This window comes from Phoca vitulina, unplaced genomic scaffold (assembly GCF_004348235.1).
Source record: "Phoca vitulina isolate PV1807 unplaced genomic scaffold, GSC_HSeal_1.0 scaffold53, whole genome shotgun sequence".
NCBI lineage: Eukaryota > Metazoa > Chordata > Mammalia > Carnivora > Phocidae > Phoca > Phoca vitulina.
This window is the reverse complement of record NW_022589756.1, coordinates 9705787-9731284: the sequence shown is the minus strand read 5'-3', so window position 1 is coordinate 9731284 and position 25498 is coordinate 9705787. Positions and strand designations below refer to the sequence as shown.

The following is a 25498-nucleotide window of genomic DNA, read 5'->3' as shown; positions in this document are numbered from 1 at the left end:
TAACCACAGCTGTTGACCTTAATCTACAGTACATATGAAGCAATTCAACTTTTTCTTGTAATGTTATGACTTTTCTCGGCTTCTTGGGAGCACTTCCAGCATCAGTATAAGTCCCATGGTGTTATTCAAGGTTCATGGTATTGTACTAAACACGATGAAAAATACACAAGAACACGGGCGCCTGGGTGGCTCAACTGGTTAAGGGTCTCACTCTTGATTTCAGCTCAGGTCATGATCTTAGGGTCATGAGATGGAGCCCCGGGGAGGGCTCCACGCTGGGCATGCAGCCCGCTTGAGATTCTCTCTCCCTCTCCCTCTGCCCCTTCCCTTGCCCACTCACTCTCTCTCTCAAAAAAAAAAAAAAAAAAAGCAAGAACCATAAGAGATCACTTTTAACTGGAATATGCAATTTTAAAAAGAGATGAGCTATTCATACAGAGATGATTAGCATCACATGACATCTTAAGTGGATATTCCCAACACTTGAGCTTACCACACTAGCAACAGGAGGTTGCTACAAAATTATTACAATAGTACAGTATTACTATAGTCAATTTTTTGCAGTTATGATTTAATACTGCATCTTTACATCTGTTTAAATTTCTCTCAACTGCAAATAGCACCATATATGGTCTGTGAGTGTTTTCGTGTGCAAGTTTTGATACATTTTAACTTTTTAAAATAGACTTGTCTGTATTTTAGAGTAGTAAATGATAAAAACAGACTAGTATCTACATATATTTTATGCATTCATGACATACTTTTTCTTAATTTTTTCAATATTTCCAGGCTGCGTGGTTCATCTGTAGGTTTTTTCAAATCTTTGCAAATCTCAAAAAAACTTTCCAACAAACTTATTGAAAAAAAATCCACATATATGTGGACCCAAGCAGCTCAAACCCATGTTGTTCAAGGGTCAACTGTACTCTCTACAAAGGATTTGTATCTGTTCTCAGCTAATGTATCATTTAAAAGGGCCACTTAAATTCTTAATGACCAGGGATAGAAAATATTCTAAAACTATGAGGATACAGCATTTGAGAAAGATACACAAAGGTATAAAGCTTTTCATTATTATTATCGATTCAAGGCAGTGTGTGTTCTGGCCAAAAGTACTGGACCAAGAGGTAACAGCCTCCTCAGTGGTATCTCTGCTTCTTTTCTCACCATCCTAAACAGTCCATCTTCAAGATAGCAGCCGAAGTGATTGCTTTAAAAAATGAGTCATATTATGCCACTTTTTTGCCCAAAATCCTCTAAAGGCTTCCCATAGCATATAAAGTCAAAGTCAAAGTCCCCATAGTTACCACAAGGCCCTTCATGATTTAACTCCCTCTTAATCTCTGGCCTCAGCTACTACTACCCCAACACCCTTGTTTATTCCACTCCAGCATACAGGCCTCGTGGCAGGCACACTCCTGCCTCAGGGACTTTGCACTTGTACTCCTTCTGCCGAGAATGGATTTTCCACAGATCTCTGTATGACAACCTCCTTTACTTCTTTTAGATCTTTGCTTAAATATTACCTCATTGATGCCTTCCTTGATCATCATTTTAAATTGCAAGCCCCCACCCCAATCCCAACCTGGCATTTCTTATTCTCCTCCCTTGCTTTATATGAATCAAGAGCACTTAACCACAATCTGACATTCTGTACAATACTCTTTACGTATTTATCTTATTTTCTGTCCTAGCACATAAGTCCTTAAGGGGAGGTATTTTTTTCTATTTGTCTCCTGCTGCAATAAATAAACAACTTGATGAATACGTGAATAAATGATCTGAGTGCTAGACCTAGTTCTACCATTAACTAGTAGCCTGACCCTGGGAAAGTCACTTAATCTCTCTGGGCCTCAATTTTCTCATCTCAGAGCTAAATACAAAGAACAAATGAAATAATACATGCATACTTTATAAAAATTACTACCCAAATATATAAGTTAGTTGGTGGTGGTGGTAGTATTTTCACAGCCGCTTCATGGCTAGGAAGAATAAAAATGTTCTACTTGGAAGAAAAAAACACAGGGACAAAATTGTCAGTCCAGTTACCAATGCATTAGTAGCACCTGGGAAACTATTTGTCATTCAGCTAGTACACCTGCCCAACTGTTTGTTATGTGTCACTGAAGACCTATATATTGGCACCAGGATTAAAGCACGTATGATTTGCTTGGGAATCCAGCTCTTAACTTTTACTTGTGGGAAGGCAAGGCCAATGCTGAATCCATGCCTACGGGATCTCCATCTCCGTGGTCATGCTAGTGCACATTTCTGCAACAAAGCTGTTAAGGTGAGGCCTGGCCAAAGGACATACTTGCCAATCATGAGCTATGCAGCCAAAAGGAATGCTAGGAAACAGTTCCTATGCATGCCTGACAGCTCACTTGATCCACAGGTAGTTCTCACTCTAAGCTCCTAGTGTCATCCTATTGCTGAATTTTCCCAGTTGACCCTCCCCAAACCTTCCTCCTTATATTAGGTCAACATAAACTCTACCACTCTTCTCCATGCAAATGTCACTGCCACCTGGACAAAGGTCATCTGGCAAGGAAAAGGAAGCCTGGCGGAAGACAGTGACAAGAACTTCTCCCAAGTACGAAATGAATGCATGAGTGTTAGAAGCAACATGGATGCCAGGCTTCCACATGGACACATTCTCATCTTGAACTAAGTGACAATGTTATAGAAATTAAGAACCTGGGAAAGGACCATCACAGAGAAAGACATTTGAGATTCAAAAGTCTACAATAAGGGGTGTTAGAGGAGTCCAGAGATGTGGCTAAAAAAATAAAATTTATCTTCCCACAAAATAAACAGCAGTGATCTAAGTTGGCTTGATTCTGGAAAGCCACATCTGAGAGTGTTTTCAATCATCTTAAAGTAAGCATGTTTGTAAAATGTCTTTTTGAGTTTGTTCATGATAAGGTCTACCATGAACTATCATTAATTATCCATATTAGCATGAGTTTTGGAATCACAGCTAAGACTTGGAAGGATTTATGGTTATGGTGGAAGTTAAAAAAGAAAGACAATCATCTGGCAAGCACCACCGTTGGTCCCAATGTAATTGGTCTTGATCAACTATAATCCTTTGTCTAAGTCCTGGGGCACCAATGACATAAGAGAAAGATGAAAGGTGTTCTACGTAAAACTCCTGGTATATAAGGACACCTGGGATTTTGCTGACACTCTATACACAAGAATTCAGGGAAAGTTCACAGGGGCTTTCATCATTGTTCACACTATTTTGGCCAAAAGTCTGCAGAACTAAATGGCTGTTTCTCGGTGTGGATCAAACATGTTGCTTCAACTGAATCCCACTTCCTAGGGTTTCAGTGAAAACATCCCAGTTATTCCTGAAAAAACAGATCTGGCACTGTTTGATTTTGAATGCCTTAAAAAAAAAAAAAAAAAAAAAAAAAACCCTGTATGTTGTACTAGACCTAAGAAATTTCATTCATAGGAATTATTCTACTTTTATTTACTTTATTTATACACAGCATCATTCCAAAAGGAAAATTTGAGACAACTTAGCAAAAACAAAATACATAATAAATAATAAAAATAAAATGAGATTAAAAAAAGAAAAGTGAGTCAGTAAATAGCTCCCAAAATACTTGGCAGTGAAACTGCAGATAGTTTTACCTGCTCTGTCTATGAAAACTGGAAGGCACAGAGTATGGAAAATGCACTCTGATAAATATGTCTCCTGCTACCCTCAAACGCATTCACAACATAAGCCAAAGCATGAAAAAAGTGCTCCAGGTGAGACAGCCCAGCTGTTAGTCTTCACAGTGGGCAGCATTCCTTGGCTGCTTATCCATTCTCATCGTCCCAATATTTTGACAGCATTCCACATCTGGAAGCAAGATGGCCCCCAGTCCTCAGGCCCTCTCTGGAGTTGGCTTTTTCATCCTGGGTTGCTGAGGTTCAGAACTGAGCCCCACATGGCAGCGCATCCCCTGGTCACAAGACCTGGGTTGAGAACACCAGAGAAGATGGCAGATCCCCAAATCCAGCTTTGCCACAGACATACCTTCTGCCACCTGACTATGGGCCTGCATCTTTGTTTTACCCAAATCTGTTGAGGCAATCTGTCTATCATGATTGTATTTTCAAGTGTTTAACCAAATGGTAATAAATTCCAATAATTTGGTTAAATGCCCAAGTGAAAATTGTCATTCAGTCAAATTAAAGAGGTCACCATCACTTGTTAAATCATTTTTGACTTAAGCAACTATATTTATCTATGCTTCTAACTCATGAATATACATTTAACCCATGATCAGACCCACAAAGCAAAATGGCTGATAAGGGGGAAAAAAATGATGCTTCTTTCTTAATCAAACTGGATGTCAAGGTAACCAACTAGTTAATAAAAGGGACGTTTCTTTTTATAGAAATATTCTAGTTCATAAATAAAAGGAAATGCTAGAATTAAAAGAGCGCCATCCTGCAGCCTCTAACAGAATAATGGATCTTGGCAATGATCATTAAGGGCTGGTAACTTTTTTTTTTTACAGGTTTCTCTATTGGGGTTTTTTATTGTTATGTTAATCACCAAGGGGCTGGTAACTTAATGATCCAGTTATTAAATGCCTCCTGAATGGCTTATGGACCCCATCTACGGATTCTGATCAGGACTCTATCTCCCAATTTTTAGAAAGTATAGAGAAATGGTGAACATGATCATTCAATCTAGACTGAAGGAAACAATGCAGAATAAATTATCTAATTTCTTGAACAAATAAATTACAAAGAAAAAAAGAGGGATGAACTTACAGATTAAAGAGACTAAATATTTATACCAACCAATTACAACGTATGAACTCTATTTGGATCTTGACTCAAACACATGGACTCTTGGGATAGCTGATGATATTTAAAAAAAACTATTTTTTGGTGTGATAATGGCATTATGGTATGTTTTCTAGAAAACTGCTTATTTATTTATTTAGAGTGAGCACCCAAGTAGGGGGTGGGGGGGGCAAAGAGAGAGGGAGAGAGAGAATCTTAAGCAGGCTCCACACCCAGCACAGCACGCAACTCGGGGCCCGATCCCACAACCCTGAGATCATGAACTGAGCCAAAATCAAGAGTCGGAACTTAACCGACTGAGTCACCCAGGTACCCCTAGAAAATTGCTCTTTTAGAGATACGTACCAAAATATTCATGGAGGAAATGAGATGATATGTGAGATTTGCTTTAAAATAACCTAAGATGGAGGAGAGAGCGCGAGTGGGAATACACATGAAACACAATCAGCCCTAACTGATAACTGTTTAAGCTGAGTGAGGGAGGCTTCATTACATCAGTTTATTTTTAATATATCTGAAATTTTTCACAATAAAGAACTAAAAAGTAAGTACTTTTTAAAATCCACTGAAAGAAATAATATTGACAGAAAATTTCTTAGAAGATAACCAGGCCACTGATTGTTTTAGATGCAATACAAGTAATTTATGGATTAAGCCAGAGCCCACCAGAAAAGCACCATGTGGCACCCATGGGGGTGTGTGGACCAAATATTCCCTGGTGGATGTCAGGAGCCCAAAGAGAAGAGCAGTGTAACCAATAGCTCACGAATTGCCTCATGGTGCTCACTCTAAGGGTTATCAGTAGTACTGCTAACTGTCTTACATTACAGTGTCCTCCTTATACATATCCTTGAAAGAAATTTCTTTCTGGTTCTAGAATCAGGAGATTTTAAGATTCCCCCAAGCATGTAGATTTTTAGTATCACACCCATTAGGATGCCTATTAACAAACGACACGTGCTGGCAGGGATGTGAAGAAACTGGAATCCTTGTGCTTTGCCAATGGGAACGTAAAATGGTTCAGCCATTGTAGAAAATGGGACGACAGTTCCTCAAAAAATGAAACATTGGATTACCATACAATCCAGCAATTCCACTTGTAGGTATATTCTTTATGGAATTAAAAGTAGGGTCTCGAAGAGATATTTACACTCCCATGCTCATAGCAGTATTATTCACAGTAGTCAAAAGGTGGAACCAGCCCAACTGTCCTTCATGGACAGTTGAATGGATAAACAAAATGGTGGAATATTACCTGGACTTAAAAAAGGAAGGAAATTCCAATACACGTCACAACATGGATGAATCTTGAAGACATTATGCCAAGTGAAATAAGCTAGTCACAAAAGGATAAATATTGAATGATTCCACTTACTGGAGTTATCTAGAGTAGTGAAACTCAGAGAGAAGGAAAGTAGAATAGGGATTGCTGGGGACTGGCTGGAGGCAGAATGGAGAATTATTACCTAAGTGATACAGAATTTCAGTTGGAAAAGATGAAAAAGTCCAGGAGATGGATGGTGGTGATGGTTGCACAACAGTAACTATTCTTAATGCCACTAAACCATACACTTAAAAATGGTTAAAATGGCCAATTTTTATTATGTATATTCTATCAAGTTTTAAAAACTGAAACCAACCATACGACTAACTGATCTTCACAATGCCACTAGAAAATATAGAGCCAAATTTGTGGCCAACTTTTAAAATTATATTATGATGTGCACTATTTGTATATTTCATTTCTCATATTTTTCTTTGGTCTAACATTTACCTAATTCTAATGTATGCTATTTTGCCATGTCTTGTATCCATTTTAATTTTCCTTTATTTTATTTTATAACAAGGCCCAAGGTAAATGGTTGGGAGGAGTAAGAGCAAGAGAGAATATTCCGCTTTATATTATCTGCAACATGGGGTTCAGTATTTTTCTTAAAAATGCTAGTTGAGTTAAATCCAATAATTACCTCTAGTTTTTGTCATTCTCCGTATCTACACTTCTCTTCTAAAGAAGCTAATTCACAGAGAAGCAGTAGATATATAATTGTTTCTCTTGCACATCCTATTGAGCATTTTTTCTCTGTAGAGATTTAAGAAATTACTGCCATATTTGTAAAATAAAATTATATAAATCTTCATTTTCAAAACTTTTAAAAAAGTTGGTCAATTGGATAGTCACTGTATACTAGTGGTAACAGTGAAATAATTAGCCACAACTGATCAACTCAATAGTTGAGGCCAAAAGAGAAATCCTGGCACTTTTTGAGAGCTCTGTATTGATTCAGAAGGAAGCAACCAGTCTCATTCAGACACATGATGAGAAAGGCCTAATAGAAAGTTTAACAAGAGCTGGTCGGTACTGGGCCCACATTAGATTAGTTCTCCACTAATGCAGTCGGTTATCCTTCAAAATCCCTGAGTCACAGGACTCATCAGGTATTATGCAGGAGAGATTATAGATTAAATGGAACTAACTAATGTTGCAGTCAATCGCCTGGGGCCTGGATCCACAGAGTGCTCTGACTGGGGAGACCAGGTGGCCCCCAGGGGAGCACCTCACCAGCTGTGGGGGTGGGGGGAGGGCTTATTTTCTGGTTCTTACATGCATTCCAAATGGTTGAGGTTGGTGGATACATGATTATCAAACATTATTGGATTTGGACTTACTCTTTTCTACAATCAGTTCAGTTCCATTCTCTAAGCACAGAAATCCCCACCCACACTCCAGCGTCCATCTTCTAAATATATCCCCCCCTCCACCCTCCCCACCCCAGGATACCCTCTCAGACTCCACACCTGTGCTCTTCTGGACCGGACCCGGTGGACTGCACCATTCTAAGCAATGCCATACAATCCAAATGGGATTTTCAGCTAGGTCTCTTCACCCTTCCCTGTATTATCTGACCTCTCCATGCTCAAAAAGAAAATATAAATTGAGACCATCACGCACATGAAAAAGACATATAAAATAAAATATATCTTAAAATATGTCCCTAAATGCCCAATTATTGTCCCTCAAAGGTGCTTCAGATTATGTGGGAGGAAGGCCTATTTTTGTTTCCCCAAGTGCCTCATCACTTAAGAAGTTTGCACCAGTTAGCGGCCTGCTGTTCTAACAGTCTTGTGAATTTAGATTGTTTAGTTAATTATAAACACATTTCAAAGTCATTCTTTCTGGCCTTTTTCCTAGAATGAGTGACTGTCACTCCACAGCTCACAGAATGGTCTTCAATGGTTTTCAGTCAAGGTTCAGAGAGAAATATGCCACACCGGGATTTGATTATTTACCAACATAATGTTGGATTCGAGCCAATGAGACACCAATATATTTTCCCTTGAAGTCTGACATATTGCCTGCTGCTTTCAATGCTGTTTTCTTGGCTAGCAGACAAAATAACTGTGGCTATTTCAAAATTCACCTCCAGTTGAAGTCGGGGGGGGGGGGAATGTCTTACAATTGGTTCATCTTACAGACACCGATCTCATTCTCCTTTGGGGTGCTGAAGGTGAGGCCCCTGGACTGGGGTGCATCTGTGGGCCTGTGCCAGCCCCGGGCCCCTGCTCTGGAATCAGCCCTTCCACACACCTATTTGAGAAACAGTCTGGTGAATTCTTGGCACCCCAGCTATAAACAGAGATTTGTAACAAGGTCATCGGCACATTTTCGTGATGTCTTGGATTGTCTTTTGCTCCCTCTCATTTGAGAAGTCTTAAGAGAACCTAACAAAGAAAACATGTTTCGCAAGGGTTTGAGATCACAGAGACATTGCTGTCAGGCTATTGGGAGCCTAAAAACCCACCCTAAGAATTCATGGAGACCCTTCTGCTGTTGTCACTGGTATCAATTCCTGTACATTAAGATTCTTCGCTGCAGAACCTTACCTTGCAGCAAACAGCTTTGGTGTGGGTTTCTAAATGATAGGATCAAAGGGTTTCTTGTTAGAAGTAATTCTTTCAAAAAGGTTTAACATTCTTAAATAAAGCGAATGTTCACTAAGAAGAAAGGCTCTTAAAGGCTATTTAGTCCATTTCTCAATTGGTTAGGAATGACCACTCTATCATTTAAATACCTCTAGTGATGGAATGCTCATTCACCCTCTATCACTGCACACCAGTACTACGATATTAAAATTGCAAGGGCATAATCAGATCAATTATCCATCTCTTACTAAAGAGCTATGAGCCAGGTTTTATAAATTTGATTTAACTTTTAATTTCAAGTCATTCAGAAAGAATATAACAATATTTATTGAGGAAAATCTTGGAAGTTAGTAGAGCTACTGGTGTTGATACTATATTATATATAATGTAAGTCTAGTCTACCACATTGTAATTTTTTTCATTTGTTTACTTCATTTCATATATCTATGTTCACTACTTTTTTTAAAGATTTTATTTATTTATTTGACAGAGATAGAGGGAGAGCATAAGCAGGGGGAGTGGCAGGCAGACGGAGAGGGAGAAGCAGACTCCCCGCTGAGGAAGGAGCCCAATGCGGGGCTCGATCCCAGGACCCAGGGATCATGACCCAAGCCGAAGGCAGCCGCTTAACTGACTGAGCCACCGAGGCGCCCCTATGTTCATTATTTTTTAATTTCAACTTTACTCAATGTGTATTTATTACTCTTGGCACAATAGTTTATAATATACACTCTTATTATAGGGTAACATTATATCCCAGTTGCCTGAAATCCTTTCAGTTTGTACCTCATTGTTTTAACATAATTTTTAACAGCACCCTTTCACTCTCAAAAGCATCCTACTTTGGATGATAAATTTTATGGAAAAGTACTGTATTTTAAAGTTTTTAAAAACTGTATTTCATTTTTTTTAAGATTTTATTTATTTATTTGTCAGAGAGAGAGCACAAGCAGGGAGAGTGGCAGGCAGAGGGAGAAGCAGGCTCCCCACTGAGCAAGGAGCCCAATGCAGGACTCGATCCCAGGACCCTGGGATCATGACCTGAGCTGAGGGCAGATGCTTAACCAACCGAGCCACCCAGGCATCCCAAAAACTGTATTTCATTTATTTAAAAAATTGTACTAAAAATCTTCCCAAATTCACAAATCTTCCCAACACCCAACTTCTCTGTATTTTCCTCAATTAATAACTTTTTATTTTATTTTGAAATGAGAAATCTTCTTGACTATGGAGTATTTTTAATAAGATGAAAAAAGTTGTTCTGGGTTTAAAAACAACCACCACGGGGCGCCTGGGTGACTCAGTTGTTAAGCATCTGCCTTCAGCTCAGGTCATGATCTCAGGGTCCTGGGATCGAGCCCCGCATCGGGCTCCCTGCTCGGCGGGAAGCCTGCTTCTCCCTCTCCCACTCCCCCTGCTTGTGTTCCCTCTCTCGCCGTCTCTCTCTCTGTGTCAAATAAATAAATAAAATCTTTAAAAAAAAAAAAAAACCCACCACGGAGAGGCTGGAGCCTGTGCTCTCTGCGTGGATGGAGTGGCTCACTGCCAAGGGGATGTCATTTTCATTAAGTTACTGAGAGCTGGAGAGAACCTTTCTAAGTCAGGCACAGCATGCTGGCAAATGTAATGTGGATGTCCTCATGCCTGAGAAAGCATTCCCACCACTTGACCAGATTTCTTTCATCTTTGGGTGCCTCAGTTTCTCTGTCTCTAACAGAGCACAATAATGCCCACTTCACAGGGCTGTTGTGGGATTAAAGGGATGATAGCCATAGGGCACTCTCAGCCACCAGGAACAAAGACATTAAGTAATTGCAAAATGTTTGGTTCTGCTCCTCCAGCTTGTGGAAAAAGGGCTCCCACTGACTTGAAAGAGAGCATCATACACAGACGAGGAGAAGCCCACTGGGCGAGCAGAGCCTATTACCTTCATTATCATTGTCCTAAAGTGCAGAGGACAGAAAGAGCAACAAAGAAGCTTAGGAACTGTGGCCACACAAAAACAAGACAAGGACTAACAAATGGGCCACGAAAGAAAATCTGAAAAAATGAACATCTTAGCTTAAAAATAATCTGTGAAGATTATATACCAGAAATGAAGGAACCACCTACCTATTCTTTGGTTACTTGATAGAACGACGCACTCATGTGTTTTTCACAGTGGAGTGTGCCCTGTCCTCACACTCCACTTCCTTACATTATCCACTGTCAATGCCTAATGGCAGTTCAATGACCACTTTAGAAGTGGATTAAATTTAAAAGTTCCTATGTAGACAGCATTCTGCAAAGTACATTCAAATGACTAACCAATAGATAATAAAATTGAAACTGGTAATACTATTTGGTCATAAGACATTAAGACTTAGAAGGCTGAAGAATGAGTTGGGACAAGTAGAACATGCCATTGGTGCTTTGGTGAACTCAAAGTCAAGCAGGTGTAACACATTCTCCTGTACATTAATTTATGCTACTAACATCAAATGGGTAAAAACGATAAATAGTAGGAGATGTCATTCCAATAGTATTTTCCCAGCAAAAGCTGTATCTCAAGAGTCCTTCAGAGCACTCTGGGAATACACAGAAATTCACAAATCAGTGTGCTAAATTGACTTGGCTGGAAAGCATGCTTTTGTGCATGGATCCAGCCAAAAGGCATTTCTGCGTCTACCAGACTTGCCCCATGGCTCCTTCAACCAGGGCTAAAAGTCAGGTGACATCATAAAAAGACTGTGGGCTTCAGGGTCAGTTAGACCTGGACTCAAATTCTCCCTCCACCATATCACTGGCTGAGTGGCTTCGGGTAAGTCACAGGAGCTCTCTGAGAAGAGGATTACATGCTCCTACCAGCCTCTCGAGGGGCCAGGAGGATTAGATGTCCAAAATACGTCAAAGAGCCAAGCGCTATATGCTTGGTTTAACCTTTTCAGTCGAGCTATAAACAACCTGGAATGAGAGAAGGCCACCCCCAAAACCATCTGCTGCCTCTCTCCACTGCAGGCCAGGAGGACAATATAAAATGAGACCAGTTTTTAAAACATTAATATAAAATTCTGGCACATACTTAACCCAAATAGGGGCCTTAATTTAAGCGTGTGTAAGAGCCAAACCGCAGTTCTCATAATGTAAAAATTCCTAGATGTCCAAAGATATTCTATTTTTACAATCAGTGTAACTCTGCACTTGTAGAAATTGTACACAATCCTCCTCTTTTAAAAGCCACACACCTTGGCCATTCATAGTGGGTTTCCAGGGGACTGCCTGCCGCCAGATGAGCGTTAGGTTTTGAATATATGAGATGCCGAAGCAAAGGGAACAGGTCTCAGAGCACTCTGTCAGCCCTCTGGTTCTACAGGTGACGAAACCAAAGCTTGGAGAGAGGAACGTCCTAGTCCAAAGCCAAACGATGAAGGCCATGGGTTAGGACTTTTAGGAAAGCCACTATAAACCAAAACCGTGACAAATAATAACAATAATCTCATCACGGAGCTTTATTCACTGATATTTCCGATTCTCTGGCATCACTGCCTGCCTGGTGCTCAGTCTGTCCTTTGGGAAGGAAGCTTTCCTCCAATAGCACAACAGAGGGAAACCTGCTAAGATGGGGCAGTCTCATTTTATATTTCCCAACAAGACAGGGAACTGAGTTTCTAACATGTCTGGGGATGAAAAATCTGAAAGACAAAAAAAAAAAAAAAAGAATCATCAAAGTAACCCTTTGAGGACCAATGTGACATCTGCTGTCCCCTGGGAACAGTCCTAAACCCACAATGCCAGTAAAACGGCATCATTGAACGTAAGTCCTCAGAGGAGAGTTAACAAATCAAAAATTTTGCACACATTTTTAGATTGTCCATTATGCTTTTTGCTACAAAAATCAAATTCTCCATTTACATTTCTGAGCATAATAATTTCTAACCACTGATCACTGTATTTTAAAAGGTGATAGCCCATACAGAGCAAGATTTACAAACACCCAGGCAGAATTAGCTTCCTGTTTCATAACTCTGCAACTGTTAATCATCATTGATTACTAATTCTGGTTCCATCTCTATGAATAAATTAATGCTTTATCCTGAATAGGCTAATTTAGAGATGGGTCATCCTGAGGCTAATTTCCATCTCAAAGACACCTCCATGCTTAAAGCAGTTTTACATCAAAAGCCCTTGTAGGAGACCATCATCAAGATCAGGGTAGAAAGGAAGCTAGAGGATGGCATAAAGTCAGGGGGATTTCAGGGTTTTAGAATGGGACAGATCATAAAACCCTTCTAAAGGCTGAGGGGAAGGATCCAGAAGATACGAGAAAATGAAAATCCAGAGGACAGAGAGATTGATAAAGGATGGGCCCTGGGGGCCCCAGGGCCTTGCTAGAGGGAAGGGGGAGAGGGGGGCTAAAAGGAAGAGGAAGTCGGAAGAAAAGGGAAAGAGGAGGGGAAGGGAGAGAGAAGGAGTAGAAGGCAGGCAAAGAAAGTGCCAGGTGTAGAGACATTTTGAAGGAAGTTTAGGTGACATTAAATATGGAGGTCAGGAGCCATGAATTAAAAAGGACCTTGTCACCGAAAGGTTTGGAATCTAACAGAGAAGTTCTGCTCAACCACATAATTGTATATTGTAAATATATACTCAGAGATTAAATTTTATTCTGTTTAAGACATTTTAACTGATTTTTTTCTAAGGAATATGCTGAATTCATAATGGAAGAGAAAGATTATTCAATTAGATTGATTTTTGTGGAATAACAACTCAAAACTCCTTGAACCCCAGCCTTTGACAAAATTACATATCAGTGTGGAGGGGGGGAACCCTTCTAGGGAAGAAAAACTCAAACTGTAAATTATCAGGTTAATTCACAGTGTGGACGAAAGAAATAGCAAATACACAGTTTGATATTTGGTTTGCAAAGTGAGAAAAGAAAGCATATTAAATTCTATAGAATAAGCTTTTCTGATCCCAGAAATACTAAGAACTCGATAGGTTTTTTTGGCTCCAATGACTTGTAAATATCTAGAAGAGCCCAGATTTTGAAGCCCTGAGGACACTTGCTAAAACTCAGAAATTTGGCACTAGTCTTTGCACACAATTTGGGTTTTCTTTCAGAGTTGATATCTTACCAAATACAGCCATCTGTGTTCCCTCTGGGAAAGGTTCAACTGTTCTATTGCCATTGACATGATGTTTGGCTAGAAAAAAAAAAAAAAGAGGGAGAGAAGGAAAGAAAGAAATACAAGTTAAGTGTAAAGTTCCACACACATACTAACACATGTCATTAAATGTGTCAAAGAGTCTATTTCTCATTTTTAGTTAAAAATGGCACCAAAGCTTACCCTTTTAAGAGAGTTTCAATTATTTTGTTTTTAATCTCAGTAACTGAAGAGCCTCGAGATGGTCTAGTTCAAGCGCGTGGTTTTACAAATGAGGGTGCCAAGGCTTGAGCTTGTGCAGAGCCGTACGGCTGGTGGGGGCAGAGCCAGCCCAGCCCCAAAGCTCCTGACTCCTGGCCAGAGGGGCCCCACAGCACCAGGCCAGCCCCTGAAGAAGAAGGGAAACTTGGGGCTCCAGGGTGAACTGGGGAGGCTTCCTCTGAAGACTGCTGATGATCAGAATATTGACCCCATCGATGAGGTGAGCCACAAGGACAGCAGGGTAACACTGGGGCCAATTTTTCAAAAAACAGAATAGCAGAACACATCATTTCACTACAATTCAAGTACTGTTTCCAGGAACCACAGACACTTGCCTTCTTAAATACCAGATGGATATTCCAGGGTTTCTTCCTACTCTTCAACCACCCTGGTTCCCTCCACCAACACCCTTCCCACCCTGGACATATTAAGGACTTGGAAATAAAAGGTGACCAGATTATGGTTTTCCAGCATTACCTTGTTCGCATAACCCCTCAAACTGCAGTCAGATAGAGCATAGCTGAGTATGATCCATCTAGGAGTACTTGAATAATATCCTTAGCAATTCTTGAATATAAGCATTTATGTTGAAAATACATAAGCATGGCTAAAAAACCTTGACGCTGCATCATACACCACATATATTTTGATTTCCTGGGTCCCATTCGATTTATGGAGCACTGGCAAAGGCCTCAGCACGACAGTCAGGCTGCCTGGGGGCTGGTGAGAGGATGACACAGTTCCTGCCCTCATGGAAAGTACAATTACCTTCAAGAGGTAAAAATGTCAAACTTTACCAGAAAGCTTACAATTACGTGCCAAGTCCTGGAATGGGGATGAAAGGTACTGTCAAGAGTTCACAGCAGAGGAACAGCAAGCTGGGAAGTGAGAGCCTGGAGGAAGGGCTACCAGCACAGAGTCCTGAAGGAGAGGCAGGGTTTGGAAAGGCAGAGAGTGAGGTAGCAACTTGAATGAGAGCCACAAGTCTGATGCAACCGAGGCATCAGCCGGGGCCAGAACAGAGTCTAGTCTGGGCATAGCAGAGGTGATACGTTGAGAAGCAGTGGCCATGAAGGACAGATTGGTAGGCACGGACCAGGTCGTGGAAAGTCTTAAGAACCCCACCCAAACCCACAGGAATCCCAGGCAGCCTCTCCAGCACACTGCAAGTCTTCTAGAACCTGAAGGCTTATGAGGCTCAGTCAAGTTTAGACACCCTCTTCAGGATACCATCAATTCAGAGGCTCTCACTGGTTCTTCAGTGATGTTGGCACTAACCTAGGAACAGAAAACCTGGAGGAAAGGAAGAGAACAGCCCAGGTCCCAGGTGGCCATGGGACCTTGTCAAGCACTCATTAATATGGTTAGAACCATTGGTTGCTGAATCCAAAGAAACATGATGAGGCTTGACGTGGAGGTCACAGTTCTGTTCTACAGTCAGCACCCCACAGCCCCTGCCTGTGGTTCTAAAAATGTTTGTCTTTACACATATCAAGAGTTGTAAATCCATTCAATCTTTGACCCACTAATCCCACTCATAGAATTCAAACTAAGGAATAATTCAAGAGGGGGAAAAAAAAGGTGATACATATAACAGTATTTATTACTTATAATAATGAAATTTTAAAACCAATTGAATATCCAAAAGTATTAATGTTGCTTAGAAAATTATAATTCATGATTTATCAAAAGCATGTACTATTATACAACATATTTTAAATAGAGCATTTGAAAGATATATAAAAATGTGAAAAAATATTTGGGATAATGGTAAGTGAAACAATCCTATTACAACACCGGATGTAGATTATAATGACAACTAATTAAAATATGAATGCTTATAGGAAAAGAGAAATGTTTCTCTGGGAGAGAAACATACAAAAATGAAAACAACTAGGGAGATTATGCAAGATATTTACCTTTATTAATTTCCTTTGGCATTGTTAGATTCTTATTTTCTAAATGAAAATATGTTTGTTCAGATTTTTCAGAATCAACAAAATTATGGATTAAGAAATTTCTTTCCACAGTACTTGATTTCCCAGGACAATCCATCAAGGCTTATTTATAGCCCAGCCGAAACACTACACATTTACCATGAAAAGTGTAGCCTATTTGACACCTCCTCTCAGACAGCTCAAAAGATGACCTTCCACTCCAAACATGGCCCTCTACCAGCATCCCCACCTCTGGGAACAGGACTGTTGTCCTATCCTTTCTACGCATCCTTGCCCGTTCTTGAGCCCTCACAACCCACACCTAATCTATCACCAAATCTAGCTAGTTTTACCTTCCAGACATCCAAATCCTCCACTTCTTCCCTTCACCATCAAATCATTGTGGCCTCTATTGTGGCTTCTTTGCCTGGACTCCTATAAATGCCTCTAGGTCATCTATGTCCCCTCTCCAATTCACTCTTCCCAGTGCAGTCACAATTACCTTTCAAAAAGAAAGACAAACTCATTGTATGACACAAACTCCCCAATTTCCTCCCCCACCTTCTATGGCTTCCCACTGCTCTTAGGCTAAAGTCAAAACTCTAATGTGGCTTTCAAGGACCCATGTGGTCTGACCACCTCTGTCCCTCATTCCCTCTACTACCGTTGCTTTCTTGGAACCAATGACCTTCTACAGTGCTCACCAGAGCTGCACCTTACACTTAGTCATTACCTGGACAAGCAGACTATAAGCACAGGGAGGGCAGGGCTTGCAGCTCCTTTGGGTCACCATTTTGCTAATTCTAGCCCAAAGAGGGATAATGCATAGGTGTTCAATAAATAGCTGTTAAATTAATGACAGAAGACATAAACAGTACTAAAAAGTCTCTCTTCAGCCATTATGAAAGATATATTATTTGATACACTAAAGACATCTCTCTCTTTATATGTACATATGTCCCTGATGCAAAAACAATCACTGAAAATGGCCACTCAAAAGTAGTTTCCCCAGCCAGGTGGCCCAGAGACCAAGGAACTCCTCTCTGTTCCTCTCCATAAACACCTGCCCCTCTTCCCGTCCAATTCACCCCTCATCTGACAAGGTGGCAATGCCAGAGGGGAAGGAAAGACTAGAAATGCTACCTGAACTGGAGAGGAAGGAGGAAGTTCATATGCACTCTTTCCTCAATGCTAAGGTTCCCCTGGACCCTGTCTTATCTTTTATTCTAGAGCCCGAGGCCCAAGGATAACAGGATCTATAAACCTGATTTTGCATTTTCTTCTGAACTGCAGCTGAGTCAGCTCCTGGACAGCAAAGACAGAGCATTAGCCAAGAAGAGATAGCACAGTGTCGGCTGCTAAGGACATGGGCCGTAGAGCAAGACTGCCTTGACTTTGAACCTCAGCTCTCCCACCTCCTAGCTATAGGAATGTGGCTTAGTCATTTAACTTCTTTGTGCCTCAGTTTCTTCATTTGTACGAGTTTCCTCATTTGTACCTACCTTGTGGGCTGCTTTAAGAATTAAATTAGTTAATATATGTAAAGCACTTAAAACAGTACCTGGGACATAGCAAACACCTCTTAACTGCTAGACTAGAGTTATCCTCTATGTGTGAACTTTATTTTTCACAACAAGATCTGAGTCAGGAACGACAAGTACATGACACATGATATACCTCTCCTCCACTTCCATGCTCATGGCAGACACCACTAATCAACCACAGCATACTTTCTTGGTTCCCTAATGGGACCACAAAATCTTTTCTCAACCTAGCACCCTACAGAATCTCTTATTATTTAGATATACATGCATATGTGGCAAAACTGTTTTGTCATTCCTGGTCTAAGTGAATAAAACAGAAAGATGCGCAAGAAAAGAAGCCATTTTCCTTCTCATTTCTACATGATAAATTGCAACTAAAAAAAAAAAGATCCTTTGAAAACCCCCAAAACTCTATATATAGCTTTAGGGATAAAACAGGGGGAAATCTAAGTGCTCCTTTCCATTTCATGATGCAAGAACGGTGAGTTCTTAAAAACCAAGCGATGGCAGTTCTACTCCTAGAAACCAAGGCTTAGCTTCCGAGAGCACTTTCCTATTGAAACTCTGCTGAGGCAAGTATTTGGGAGCCAAAGAACCAGAGATCCTTTAAACACATTAGATAGGTCATTAAGATTGGGGGGGGAGGGGTGGGCTCATTTGGGAACCTAATGAGCATTTATAATTTTTTTTTTCAAAATTGGTGGCACATGTCACCCCAGAAACAATCAAACTGACTAAACAGAAAAGTCGTTCATTGATTGGATACTAACTATTGATTACCAGCAGAGCATGAAATGGAGACGGGAGAGGGTCACTGACAGGGACATCTGTTGCTCAGCCACAGCAGGGTGGATGCCTCCAATCTGGCTGGACGGGGAGCTATCCCTGCCCCCACTCCTCGGGGGCACGTTCCAAAGCCACATGCTTCAGGAGGACAACCTCTGCTGATGGCCATGACGTGTCCTCAGTCAAGGGTATATGAGGACAAGGAATAGATTTTCATTTATCTTGAAAGCCCAGTGCTTGTGGAGCAGCGAGGTTAATTAGTGCAAGATTGGGTCAAAGTCAACTATCAGAGAGATGTTGAAGGGGATTCGGGGGACATGTTTAAAAGCTTTAGAAGATGATACGGACACTGGTTTTTTTTTTTCTTTTGTATTGTGAATATCTAATGCACGTCAAACTTTATGACTGTTTTCTTCCTTGAAAATAATGCAATGAAACTGTTCAATAATATACCTGCAACAATACAAATTCAGACATAAACCGACCAGTGATTAGCTCCATGTCCTGTGTTCAAACAGAGAAAGAGCTAAAACTCATATCTTCTGGGTGAGGGGAGAGAGGGATGATGAGACAGGTAAATGGCAGGGAAATGAGGGGCTGGAGGGTGGGCCCGCAAACTCTCACTATTCTCCGGTAGGGCCAATCTCCTCCAGTCTAGGTGACTATGCCAACACTACCAAATTCGAGACTCCAGGAACTGTGTTGTTGCTAACCTGGGAATCTTGCTCAGCTACTAGACCCAGAACCATCCCAGGACTGGAACAGCCTTGTGTCAGACTAAAGCCTCAGAGCTACGGGTGAGTTAACAGTGCAAGCTCCTCCCAGTCACGCTTTTAACCCTGCAAAAACTCAACCCATACTTCTCAAGTGTTATTATCAATTATTCATGCTGCTACAAACCTTACTGGTGGTGATTACCTTCAGTCTGGGGCTGGAGTAAAAGTACCTTTATTTCATTCATATGGTAAAAAAATCTGTCAAAAATCTGTCAAGCCCCAAAACAAAATATGGTCTCACATTCCCTCTCATTGTCTGTTTTTCCATGGCTCTTTTTTTTTTTTTTAATTTATTTATTTGAGAGAGAGAGAGAGCACATGAGAGGGGGAGGGTCAGAGGGAGAAGCAGACTCCCTGCTGAGCAGGGAGCCCGATGTGGGACTCGATCCTGGGACTCCAGGATCATGACCTGAGCCGAAGGCAGTCGCTTAACCAACTGAGCCACCCAGGCGCCCCCATGGCTCTTTCTCCAGGCCGCAAATTCCTGGGGTCTCAAGGTACAAGTCAGACTGGAACTAAGCAGGGTTCATATTTGGCCCCCAAGCCCTAGCTTTGGACCAGCCTCTCCTGTCTCCAGCAGAGGGGCCCTGGATCATACTGACCAAGCATTCTGGGCCCTGGTCCTGCCAAGATGCCCTCTATAGCATTTTCAGGATGATTTGATGACTGTGAGCATGGATTTGTAAAGAAAGAGGAGTCAGAGTCCTGAGGATGTACCTGTCACCCAGTCCCTGAAATATGGGACAGGTGCACTAGGAAAAGAGAGGTAATGATGCTTCTAGTCACCTATGCCCAGAGGCACTGTGGGTCTATATTGTTCCTATACACTGTGGTCCTTTACATAATTTGCTATAATTTTTGGCTGTGGTGTTTTAAGGTGAAAGTCAACCTAGAGTGTGTTTTGCCCCCAACAGTGTACTCTGAATGTGAGGAGGGAAAGACTGGGAAGTTACATGGCAGTGGGCAAGTTGCTGGGACACTGCTCAGCCTGAGGGCCACCCTCTGCTCTCCACCCATCCTGCATCCAAAGAAGTCCGAGTCCTTCTTACTGACTGGTGAGGTGCGTGCTAGAGGCAGATGGAATTTGTGGCCAGGAGAGGCTAGCAAGGAGTCCCCGGTAAAGGCAATGGTGGAAATGAGACAAAAGTCCCCAACTGCTGTGGGCAAAGAGGGGGGCTTTCCTCTCAAAGCTCAAGGAGGAGGGTAAGGCCAGCCCTCACTGTCTTCCTCACGTGGTGACCAACACTATATATAAGTGGGAGCTGTCCTAAAAACAAAAGATAAGCTACACAAAAAGCAGAAGAAATCAGATGGAACAATTTAAGATTGTAGCTCTAAGAAAAAAATTCATGTATCATTCAGGATTTTATCCTCATGCCCTGACCGCTGTCCTTCCCATTAAATCCCATCCACCAGCACCCTTCGCCCTTCTCCCTTGGCTCCATGTGCAGCAAACCTAAGCTGCATCTTGATGATATGATACTTTATGTGGAAAACCCAAAAGACTCCACCCCAAAACTGCTAGAACTCATACAGGAATCCAGTAAAGTGGCAGGATATAAAATCAATGCACAGAAATCAGTGGCATTCCTATACACCAACAACAAGACAGAAGAAAGAGAAATTAAGAAGTCGATCCCATTTACAATTGCACCCAAAACCATAAGATACCTGGGAATAAATCTAACCAAAGAGGCAAAGAATCTGTACTCAGAAAACTATAGAATACTCACAGAAGAAATTGAGGAAGACACAAAGAAATGGAAAAACATTCCATGCTCATGGAATGGAAGAACAAATATTGTGAAGATGTCAAGGCTACCTAGAGCAATCTACACATTCAATGCAATCCCCATCAAAATACCATCAACTTTTTTCAAAGAAATGGAACAAATAATCCTAAAATTTGTTTGGAACCAGAAAAGACCTCGAATAGCCAGAGGAATGTTGAAAAAGAAAAGCAAAGCTGGCGGCATCACAATTCCGGACTTCAAGCTCTATTACAAAGCTGTCATCATCAAGACAGTATGGTACTGGCACAAAAACAGACACATAGATCAATGGAACAGAATAGAGAGCCCAGAAATGGACCCTGAACTCTATGGCCAACTAATCTTCAACAAAGCAGGAAAGAATGTCCAATGGAAAAAAGACAGTCTCTTCAACAAATGGTGTTGGGAAAATTGGACAGCCACATGCAGAAGAATGAAACTGGACCATTTCCTTACACCACACACAAAAACAGACTCCAAGTGGTTGAAAGACCTAAATGTGAGATAGGAGTCCATCAACATCCTAAAGGAGAACACAGGCAGCAACCTCTTTGACCTCAGCCGTAGCAACTTCTTCCTAGAAACATCGCCAAAGGCAAGGGAAGCAAGGGCAAAAATGAACTATTGGGACCTCATCAAGATAAAAAGCTTTTGCACAGCAAAAGAAACAGTCAACAAAACCAAAAGATAACTGACAGAATGGGAGAAGATATTTGCAAAGGACATATCAGATAAAGGGCTAGTATCCAAAATCTATAAAGAACTTACCAAACTCAACACCCAAAGAACAAATGATCCAATCAAGAAATGGGCAGAAGACATGAACAGACATTTTTCCAAAGAAGACATCCAAATGGCCAACAGACACATGAAAAAGTGCTCAACATCGCTCAGCATCAGGGAAATCCAAATCAAAACCTCAATGAGATACCACCTCACACCAGTCAGAATGGCTAAAATTAACAAGTCAGGAAACGACAGATGTTGGCGGGGATGCAGAGAAAGGGGAACCCTCCTACACCGTTGGTGGGAATGCAAGCTAGTGCAGCCACGACCCAGCAATTGCACTACTGGGTATTTACCCCAAAGATACAAATGTAGGGATCTGAAGGGGTACGTGCACCCCGATGTTTATAGCAGCAATGTCCACAATAGCCAAACTATGGAAAGAGCCAAGATGTCCATCAACAGATGAATGGATAAAGAAGATGTGGTATATATATATACAATGGAATATTATGCAGCCATCAAAAGGAATGAAATCTTGCCATTTGCAATGACGTGGATGGAACTGGAGGGTATTATGCTGAGCAAAATAAGTCAATCAGAGAAAGACATGTATCATATGATTTCACTGATATGAGGAATTCTTAATCTCAGGAAACAAACTGAGGGTTGCCGGAGTGGTGGGGGGTGGGAGGGATGGGGTGGCTGGGTATGTGCTATGGTGAGCGCTGTGAATTGTGTAAGACTGTTGAATCACAGACCAGTACCTCTGAAACAAATCATACATTATATGTTAAAAAAAAAAAAAAAAAAGAGAGGAGGAAGGGAGAAATGAAGGGGGGGAAATCGGTGGGGGAGACGAACCATGAGAGACTACGGACTCTGAGAAACAAACTGAGGGTTCTAGAGGGGAGGGGGGTGAGGGGATGGGTTAGCCTGGTGATGGGTATTAAAGAGGGCACATACTGAATGGAGCACTGGGTGTTATATGCAAACAGTGAATCATGGAACACTACATCAAAAACTAATGATGTAATGTATGGTGATTAACATAACATAATAAAATAAAAATAAATAAATAAACCTATTATTCTGCACAAAAAAAAAAAAAAACCTAAGCTGCATCTCTTGGCGGGTAAAGAAGCCAACGCCCCAGCTCGGGCAGCCCCTGCGTCTCCCAGCATCCCTTGGCAAAAGCCCCAACTTCACAATGTCAGAGCAGAATGGGGCAGAACAAGGCAGGGTCCAACCTGTTCCTGAACCCCAGCCTACAGAGTAACACATCTTGCTGAAGCATAAGCTAAATACCCATGGGTGGGTTCTTTGGCTCATACCCACTGGCAATTACATCTTGAGTGTTTAGTGCGTGCCAGATACTAGGTGTTGTGGGAGCAAAGATAAATTTCATAGATCCTACACTAAGAATCTCTATTTAACCAACAAACTTGTTGAGAGAACCCAAAGGGAAGACTTCCAGTTGAAAGAATGAGGCAATGAGGATAGGAATGTGGTTTAAGAAGAGTAAGGCATTCCACAAGCATGGGACATTTTTATTTTTCATGATGTTCCTGCTGTGTTTTCTGAGATCTGCTCAGCGCACAGGACCATGAGTGGGACTACAAACCCAGAACAGACACACCACATGCACATACCCTCAGACACAAGCCCTGTTCTGGTCCTCAGAAAAACTGGCCCAGAATGATCCTACTATGTTCCTGTGTTCCCCAAGGCCACAGGATTTCCCTGGAGAGTGAAGGAAAATGAACACAGAGGGACCCACAACTACAATGCGGGAGGCAAGCCAGGGGCCCCAGAAACCAACATCATGCACCCCAAGCAGGCTTCCACAATTTTGTACAAGACAGCCATCCCACTGCCAGAGAGAAAGAACAGGCATCACACATAAAAAATTCTAAATATATAAAGAACAAGTAAATACATGAGTAGATGCTCAACCCCATGAGATACCATTTCTAATTCATGAAAGTGGCAAAATTTACAAATCAGTGGTAGTTCCAGTGAAGGTGTAGGGACATGGACCTTCTCATACACTACTCGTGGAAGTGAGAATTCAATACAATAGAATAGAACACAATGTATTTGGAAAGCAATCTGGCAATATGCATCAAGAGCATCAAAGGCTTTTAGATCCTTGACCTAGTAATTCCAAGTATAGGTACCTACCTTAAGAAATCAGAACTCAGCCAAAGGTTTCCAAAGATGCTTACAATAGAATAGTTTAAAATAGTGAGAAACTATAAGCAACCTAAATGACCCAACAAAAGGGAGATAATGAAGTAAATTATTGCAAGGTCCTAAGGTGGAATATTGCAGAGTAGTTTTAAAAGGATGATCATAAATAGGTTTTGTGTTTTTTTATTTTTTATGGCATCAGGAACTAGGAATAAGATAGAGTTAAAAGGGAAAAAAGCAAGATACAAAAAAAAGGATCCTACTCAATTAAGAACAAAGGCACAGAAAAATGGCCAGAAGGAAACAGGGTACAAAGGTAAATGTGGCTGCCTCTATATGCTGAATTGTGGCTGATTTTTCTTCCATCTTTATGCTTTTATTTACTTCCAAATTTTTCTTGAGCAAATATTTCTTTGATAATCAGTAAACTACAAAAAGTAGAAAAAAACTAAAAGGCAAACTTGACATAGAAGAAATCTAGATCCGGTCAGGTCTATTTTCAAGTTATAAAAATCTAAATGTTTTCTTTGGGTAGGTAGAGCAAGAAGAGAAAGCCTAAAAACTCTCTTAAATGAAAATAACCAATGAGCAAATTATTTCCTGATTAATCACTTAAGGCCTCATCAAAGGGCCCTTTCCTTTGTAGTTTTAAGTACCCTGAACTCTCTGGCTTGCTCCTTGAGACACTCCCCCCTAAGTGATGAGCACCGGAGCTGTCCTGGGCCTTTTAGACTAACCCCAATCAGCTGTATCATAGGCCTGGAAGATCCTCTCTGATGAGGGCCATCTCGGACATTGTTCCTCACTTGGGTAGGCCTCGTGAGCTAGTGAACCATAGGTAGGCATGTGAGGGAAGGGGGAATAAAGGTCAACAGAGGGACTTGGGGGCATATCTGACCCAGTGAGTCAAGGCACAGGGATCCACATTCTGCCCCAATAACATCACTGTTCAGAAAACAACTACTGAATACTTGTTTTGTGCTAGGCACTGGGTTTATTGTCGGCAACACAAAAATAGTAAGACAATGTCTGCCTTCTCTTCATCCTTCACAGACCACCAACCAGCCCACTTCTTAGGGCTGCTGATCAGGTTTACCTACACGAAGTTTCTGTAGTAGCAGCACTGCCTACAGCTCTTAACACATCCTGTTACCCCACTACTATCAGACTAGGGTGAGTTCCCACGCTACATGATCCCAGTAAAGCATTCCATCATTGTTCATTCCATTTTGATTTCTATAATGCTGTTATTAGTCACATTTAAGAACCACGTCTAACTTAGGCATCTGTGATATCCATATAATATTAATTGATGGAAAATTTCCACCTGACTTATAAAAACCTCCCCGCCCCCTCTTAACACACCCAATTCCTAATGACTACCAAAATCAGATAATCTTGAGAAGAGAATTTCCATTTAAAATAAGGTTAGCTTAAGGATTAAAATCTATACATCATCCTGATGAATGTGACATCTCTGTGAATACGAGTGTTGAAAGCCGTTGTACCGAACAATGTGTAAACCACAATAATTTTCTTTTCTTCTAAAGTACATGCTTCCTATTGATCGTAAAACACACTTTGGATTTGTAAGATGGATGTTAAAAACATAACTTTAAAGGG

At 41.1% G+C, this 25498-nt stretch overlaps 1 protein-coding gene across 3 annotated transcripts in view; it reads right to left on the bottom strand.

Annotated features, from left to right (window-relative positions):
* MSRA (methionine sulfoxide reductase A) overlaps nt 1-25498 on the bottom strand; it is a 427462-nt gene that overhangs the window by 244315 nt on the left and 157649 nt on the right. For all 3 annotated transcript variants that reach the window (XM_032389234.1, XM_032389236.1, XM_032389235.1), the window contains exon 2: nt 13851-13919. In XM_032389234.1, coding sequence (XP_032245125.1) covers nt 13851-13919 — 69 coding nt within the window. The remainder of the gene's footprint in view (nt 1-13850; nt 13920-25498) is intronic.